Source organism: Pelophylax lessonae, assembly GCF_965119305.1.
Source record: "Pelophylax lessonae genome assembly, chromosome: 5".
Classification (NCBI taxonomy): Eukaryota; Metazoa; Chordata; class Amphibia; order Anura; family Ranidae; genus Pelophylax; species Pelophylax lessonae.
The window spans coordinates 21,539,946-21,547,916 of record NC_138772.1 but is presented as its reverse complement, the minus strand read 5'-3'; the positions used below and the strand labels follow the sequence as shown (position 1 = coordinate 21,547,916).

Below are 7,971 nucleotides of genomic sequence, written 5' to 3'. Positions count from 1 at the left end.
GCCATAGTGGAGTTTCAGTTGCAGCACGCACGCGTGAGTCGCTCTGCGGAACAGCACCACTTCACCACCAATAACTGGGCCTCCATGCGAGACCTGTGTGCCTTGTTGCGCTGTTTTGAGTACTCCACCAACATGGCCAGTGCCGATGACGCCGTTCTCCGCTTAACTATCCCACTTCTATGCCTCCTTGAAAAAACAATTCGGGTGATGATGGAAGAGGATGTGGCACAGGATGAGGAGGAGGATGAAGAGGTAACATTTCCAAGGCTTTCAGGGCAGTCATTCGCAAGGGGCTCCGAGGGTGGGTTCCTGCACACACAAACGCCAGGGACACAATTGTCCAGCAGGGGCACAGTTCTGGAGGATGAGGAGGATGAGGAGGAGGAGCTGGAGGAGGAGATGGAAGCATGTTCACAGCAGGGTGGCACCCAGGCCAGCTCATGGCCATCACTGGTGCGTGGCTGGGGGGATACAGAGGACACGGACGATACACCTCCCACAGAGGACAGCCTTTTGTTGCCTCTGGGCAGCCTGGCACACATGAGCGATTACATGCTGCAGTGTCTCCACAACGACCGCCGAGTTGCCCACATTCTAACTTGTGCTGATTACTGGGTGGCCACGCTGCTGGATCCCCGTTACAAGGACAACGTACCGTCCTTAATTCACTCACTGGAGCGCGATCGCAAGATGCGCGAGTACAAGCGCACGCTGGTAGACGCAATGCTGTTGGCATTCCCACCTGACAGAGGGGCCATAGTGGAAGCACAAGGCAGAGGAGGAGGAGGAGGAGGAGGAGGAGGAGGAGGAAGAGGTCGCCAACGCAACCAGGGCACCGCCAGCACCTAAGAAGGCAGGGTTAGCATGGCCGAAATGTGGAAAAGCTTTGTCAGCACGCCACAACAAACAGCAGCACCAGCAGCTCATATGGAACGTCTTAGCAGGAGGCAGCATTTCACCAACATGGTGAAGCAGTATGTGTGCACACGCCTAGACGTACTGAATGAGGGGTCTGCCCCCTTCAACTTGTGGGTCTGCAAGTTGGGCACATGGCCTGAGCTTGCCCTTTACGCCTTGGAGGTGCTGGCGTGCCCTGCAGCCAGTGTATTATCTGAACGGGTATTTAGCACGGCTGGGGGCGTTATCACAGACAAGCGCAGCCGCCTGTCCAGAGACAATGTGGACAAGCTCACGTTCATTAAAATGAACCAGGCATGGATCCCACGGGACTTTTCCGTACCTTGTGCCGAATAGCGATGGATACCGACCTTACCCAGCCATTGTTCCATTTTTGCTCTTTCTCACTCTTTTGGGGTGTACCCTCATTTAAAATTTGTAAAAAGAAGCAGTGTTGGCTACCTCGTCTCCTCCTCCACCGCCGCTTCCACCTACACCGCCCATAGGTGTGCGCAGCCTATTGCATTAGGGTGTGCACCCCATAGTTGAAATACACATGCATGTGTTTGCCTACATGTACATGGCCCCGATACATTACTCTCCCTGCTGGCAAAGTGAAATAGAGCAGAGCAGGTCCGAGGGAGATCTTTCCCATCTCCTCACTGGAAAACAGAGCGATAATGCTATGTGCCCTAGGTGATTAGGGTGTGCCCAGGTACACCCGGTACACCCTGTGCGCACGCCTATGACACCGCCACATCCACCACCACCTCAACCTCCCTCCTACTCCATATGGGCCTCGTCCTTCAGAGATGAAGAACATTGTTTTATTTTTCTGTTTTTTTTTGTTGTTTTAAGTTATTTCCCTATCCACATTTGTTTGCAGAGCACTTGCCACGCTCTTAACTACGTTTTGCTGCCATTTGCAGCACTCTAGCCCTTTCCATTGGTGTTTTAGAGACATTTTAGTGCCTTAAAGTTCGGGTCCCCATTGACTTCAATGGGGTTCGGTGTCTGGGAAAAGTTAGGCAAAAGTCCGGGACACGGACCCGGACTTTTTTTTAAAGTTCGGCCGAATCCGCCGAACACGGACATCCAGGTGTCCGCTCAACTCTAGTTGTCACATGAAAAGATATAATAAAATATTTACAAAAATGTGAGGAGTGTATTCACTTTTGTGAGATACTGTAGAAGTAGGGCAATTCACAGTGTCACTAGGGTAGAGATTGGTGTCATCAGTTTATTTATATATATATATATATATATATATAATGTGTATACTTACCATTTCGTTTTTTTATTATTTTTTTCCACTATTTTTTCTTTACAATAATTTTTATTTTTTATTTTTTTTACAATTTTTTGTAAGCCCCATTGGAGGGTTTTTATTGAAATGTATTTTAATTTTGCGACGGTGACACATTATCAAATAAGGGTTAACCAATATATCCATTCCCATCCCAGCAAGACTAAATATATAAAAGCTTTTAAGCTTGCTCTTTCTGGACAAGTGTTATGAAAACCATCCAGGGCTGCTAAAAAGGCAGTACAACCAGCCCTCCTGTACTGGGCCAGGGACCCATTAGTTCAAAAGGGGGACCCGGGCACCTGCTGAGTAGGAGGGCCAGCTAAACTGCCTTACCGCAGACACCGATCCTCTTCTGCCTCCCCATGCAGCGCTGCCAGCTTCTCCTCCTCTTCCTCCCTCCGGCTGCACTGCACCATCTTAGCATTCAGTGCTGGGACAAGGTTATCCAGCGCCCAAGGCAAAGATGACAAACTGCTAGCCATGTGCACTTTGTTTTGTTACAAATTGAAATTCTGACTAATTTTCAGTTTTTGGAAAATCGGATGCATCTAAATTTTCAAATTATGATTTGTCCCACGTTTTCTATTTTCTATTTCTCCCATCAAACTCCATTATAATAAACCTGAAGAAAAATATAGATAAAAAGAGCAAAGAGACAACACAGAAAAAATAAAATTGAATAAAAGAAACTTTATTGGCTCAGGTAAGCTCACATCATTTTTAGGTAAAATGAAAAGGAAATCCTGACAGATATTTATCAATTATTTCTCCAGTCACAAATAGAAGGTGTAGAACAGAAGAGGAACTCCTCCAGCTATATAGGGAAACATAGAAGTGTCCATTATTCTGGGTCTTCAGGATGGACATGAAATTTGATGATGGACTTTACTATTCCTTCTGTCGGGTTTACTTGCAGACATCCGGCTATGGAGTCACCGGGTCACCATAGACCTCCAACTCACACAGGGTCAGACATTCCTTGCGCCCTGGGATCACCACGCTGACATATTGACCCTCCATTCCATTGCAGCAGTAAGTTGTTGTAGGATTAATAACATCGCAGATATTCCCACACCTGTGGAGGACAAATGAGGACCAACACAATGATACAGAAACTACCAAACTGCAACATGGGGAGATTTAAGGGGCCCAAAGAAAAAATGCATTGCTATGTGGCCTAATAAAGCACAAAAATGTACAATAACTAGAAATAAGCAGTGTGGTTTCTGTGGGACTGACTTAGTATTGCTGGTAACCACTTCAGCCCCAGAAGGTTTTTCCCCCTTAATGACCAGGCCTTTTTTTGCGATTTGCACTGCGTTACTTTAACTGACAATTGCACGGTCGTGCAACGCTGTATCCAAATAAAATTGATCGCCTTTTTTCCCCCACAAATAGAGCTTTCTTTTTGTGGTATTTGATCACCTGTGTGGTTTTTATTTTTTGTTCTATAAACAAAAAAAATACAGTTTTGAAAAAAAAACAATATTTTTTACTTTCTGCTACAAAACATATCCAATAAAAAAATGTAAAAATCAAATTTCTTCATCAATTTAGGCCAATATGTATTCTGCTACATATTTTTGGTAAAAAGAAATCCCAATAAGCGTATATTGGTTGGTTTGCGCAAAAATGATCACGTCTACATAGATTTATGGAATTTTTACTTTTTTATTTTTTTTTTCTAGTAATGGCGGTGATTAGTGATTTTTAATGGGACTGCGACATTGCGGCGGACAAATCTGACACTAAGGGCCTAATTCACTGTACCGCTATTTTGCCTTCGCCAGCCTTTTGGCGCTATGGCAAATTTTAACGTTTGAAATCGTAATTCACTGTACCACCGGCGGAAAATAACGCCTAATGTCAAATTCACTAAGATCCAATAACGTCAGGGCGAGAGTTAAAAACAGGCCAGCTAAAAGCTCGACTGTTTTTTCCAAAAACATTGTTTGAGAACACAAAAAAGCACAAAGGACTGTGGGAGCTGGGGTATATCATTTGGAGATCATCGGCATTTAAACTGTGTCAAAAAGTGAAATATAAAGAGAGATTTCTTCAAAAGTGTAAATTACAAAACTAGCTCCTGAAGTCCAGAGCTGGGAGAGGACACATGTATGCATGCTCAACGCCAACCTTGCCTAAAATGTTTTACGTTTTTCAAAATGTTAGCCTGCGATATAGTGAATTGGCATGTCAAAATCGCGTTTTCGACCATGTAAACTGGCGATCACTGGCGAAAGAGATAAAGTTGCATGTTGTCACTGCACACAGTTCACACTCCTAACAATTGCTAGGCAACAAATCTTAATTGTGTAAATATGAATGTATACCAAGCAATATGAACACCCCCCCAAATTGAGAACTATCTTATTTTCACCATACATATATGTATTTGTCTAAAGACATATGGATTTATATATATATATTTACATTTTATAATTTAAACTACAACGTTCTGGGGTTCACATACACATGCCCAAACCTTTGCATCTTTGCACATTTTGTAGTGCAGCTGCACCCCCTAAATGTATTTTTTGGAACATTTTGTCCAAATAGAAATATATATATATAGCTCTCAATATATATATTTCTATATATATAGCCAGAACTATATATATATATATATATATATATATATATATATAGATATAGATATAGATATAGAGATAGATAGATAGATAGATAGATAGATAGATAGATAGATAGATAGATAGATAGATAGATAGATAGATAGATAGATAGATAGATAGATAGATAGATAGATAGATAGATAGATAGATAGATAGATAGATAGATAGATAGATAGATAGATAGATAGATAGATAGATAGATAGATAGATAGATAGATAGATAGATAGATAGATAGATAGATAGATAGATAGATAGATCAATATTTTTTTTTTGTTTATTATTTGGGGGGGTTTCCATGAAGAGTTTGGGGATGCAAATGCCTGTGTCCTAAACAATGTCAAAACTATTGATGGTAACATTTTGTGGGGTGTGTGTGTGTGTATGTGTATATGTGTAAATACATACATACATACACACATACATACACACATACATACATACATACATACATAAACACATACATACACACATACATATATATATATATATATATGTAGATCTATTTGTATTTCATTTTCAATTTTTTGATGTTTATATATATGAACAAAAACATTATATACACATATATAGATATAGATATATTTATATATTCAATTTTTTTTTTGATGTTTCAATAGTTTTGATAGTTCCATATATATGTAATTTCTTTTGGTATATTCAGTGTATATATATATATGCAACTGTTTTGGCAATCACAATAAAGTTCCCGGGTGTTCAGATATAGCTCTCTCTCGCCAATTGCCATTTCAGATCTACTGAGCATGCTCAAAGACTTTGCCATATTCGGCAATTTGTAGATAAACCACGCATGCTACAAACCTTTGCAATTGATCCCTGTTAGCACATCCCACTCTAAATTGCAGTTGCACTTGTGTTGCTTTTAGTCCAGGACACTCACAGTTAATTGGTCTGCTGGGTGTTCCCTTTACTGGGTGTGTGTTGTCTGAGCTATTTTACAAAAAGCTGTGAGACATCATGGATGTCTTGGGCTGCAAAAAGGTCCAATATGTTTTGGTGGGGATATTTTTTTTGTATTTGCTTTGTGTTTGTTTTTTGGGTTTTTTTTTTTTTTTTTTGGGGGGGGGGGGGGGGGTTGGCTGCGTTGCCTGTCATGTCTAATGACACATACCACAGGGCTGTATTTGGGGGAATGAATACTTGACCCTCTGTAGAGGTTTGTTATTTTTGGTAAAATTGCGTTTTGTATTGTAAATCTATACATGTATATTAATCTTACTGTCTCTTTGTCTCTTTGTTCATGTATGTTTTATGTATTTACTATTGCTGTACTTGTAAGTAGTTTATTTGCGAAAATCTCTCAAGCTATTATTGCTTGAGGCTTGTATACTGTCTTAAAAAATTGTCAAATCTAAATAGTTTTAGCTGTGCACTGTGCTTTGAATAATTATTGATGGTGGTGGGCGGCCATGTTTAAAATGTCTGCTAAACTAATTTATTATGTGTTCAATAAAACTGATTTATGGTCTACCCTAATGTTTGTTTTTATTTTTCTATGTATTCAATGTTATTGTGTCTGTTAGATGCATTTGGTGTAATGTACATCTGTATCTTGGACATGCATTGTGTATTTTGCAATTGTTTCCGCTTGATCGCAAACTTGCGTTCGCATACAGGATGCACGCAAGCTCACGTTCGCAAATTGGGGAAACTTGAAACGACATTGTGAGAAGGTGCACAGGTTTCAGGAAGCTGTACAGTTCCTCTCAGAATCCGGAGAACCATGGCTCCCTCCCTGTACACTGCAGAGGTGGTGGCGTTTATCTGCAAGGTAGGTTGTGTGTGTGAAAATGTACACATAAGAATGTGGGATGTCTCTCAGTTAGGGGTATGTATATATATATATATATATGTATATATATATATATATATATATATATATATATATATATATATATATATATATATATATATATATATATATATATATGTGTATATATGATGTACAGTGCCTTGCGAAAGTATTTGGCCCCCTTGAACTTTGCGACCTTTTGCCACATTTCAGGATTCAAACATAAAGATATAAAACTGTAATTTTTTGTGAAGAATCAACAACAAGTGGGACACAATCATGAAGTGGAACAAAATTTATTGGATATTTCAAACTTATTTAACAAATAAAAAACTGAAAAAGTTAATACTTTGTAGCGCCACCTTTTGCTGCGATTACAGCTGTAAGTCGCTTGGGGTATTTCTCTATCAGTTTTTCACATCGAGAGACTGAAATTTTTGCCCATTCCTCCTTGCAAAACAGCTCAAGCTCAGTGAGGTTCGATGGAGAGCGTTTGTGAACAGCAGTTTTCAGTTCTTTCCACAGATTCTCAATTGGATTCAGGTCTGGACTTTGACTTGGCCATTCTAACACCTGGATATGTTTATTTGTGAACCATTCCATTGTAGATTTTGCTTTATGTTTTGGATCATTGTCTTGTTGGAAGACAAATCTCCGTCCGAGTCTCAGGTCTTTTGCAGACTCCATCAGGTTTTCTATCAGAATGGTCCTGTATTTGGCTCCATCCATCTTCCCATCAATTTTAACCATCTTCCCTGTCCCTGCTGAAGAAAAGCAGGCCCAAACCATGATGCTGCCACCACCATGTTTGACAGTGGGGGTGGTGTGTTCAGGGTGATGAGCTGTGTTGCTTTTACGCCAAACGTAACGTTTTGCATTGTTGCCAAAAAGTTTGATTTTGGTTTCATCTGACCAGAGCACCTTCTTCCACATGTTTGGCGTGTCTCCCAGGTGGCTTGTGGCAAACTTTAAATGACACTTTTTATGGATATCTTTAAGAAATGGCTTTCTTTTTGCCACTCTTCCATAAAGGCCAGATTTGTGCAGTATACGACTGATTGTTGTCCTATGGACAGAGTCTCACACCTCAGCTGTAGATCTCTGCAGTTCATCCAGAGTGATCATGGGCCTCTTGGCTGCATCTCTGATCAGTCTTCTCCTTGTATGAGCTGAAAGTTTAGAGGGACGGCCAGGTCTTCGTAGATTTGCAGTGGTCTGATACTCCTTCCGTTTCAATATTATCGCTTGCACAGTGCTCCTTGGGATGTTTAAAGCTTGGAAAATATTTTTGTATCCAAATCTGGCTTTAAACTTCTCCAAC

The 7,971-nt window shown here is 40.5% G+C and overlaps 1 protein-coding gene across 1 annotated transcript in view; it reads right to left on the bottom strand.

The window, feature by feature from the left end:
• Window positions 1–3,130: 3,130 nt before the first annotated feature.
• Window positions 3,131–7,971, bottom strand: part of LOC309555547 (fucolectin-like) — a gene marked incomplete at both ends in the record, with an annotated part of 95,469 nt that continues 90,628 nt past the window's right edge. The window contains one exon of the mRNA XM_082257612.1: window positions 3,131–3,281. Coding sequence (XP_082113738.1) covers window positions 3,131–3,281 — 151 coding nt within the window. The remainder of the gene's footprint in view (window positions 3,282–7,971) is intronic.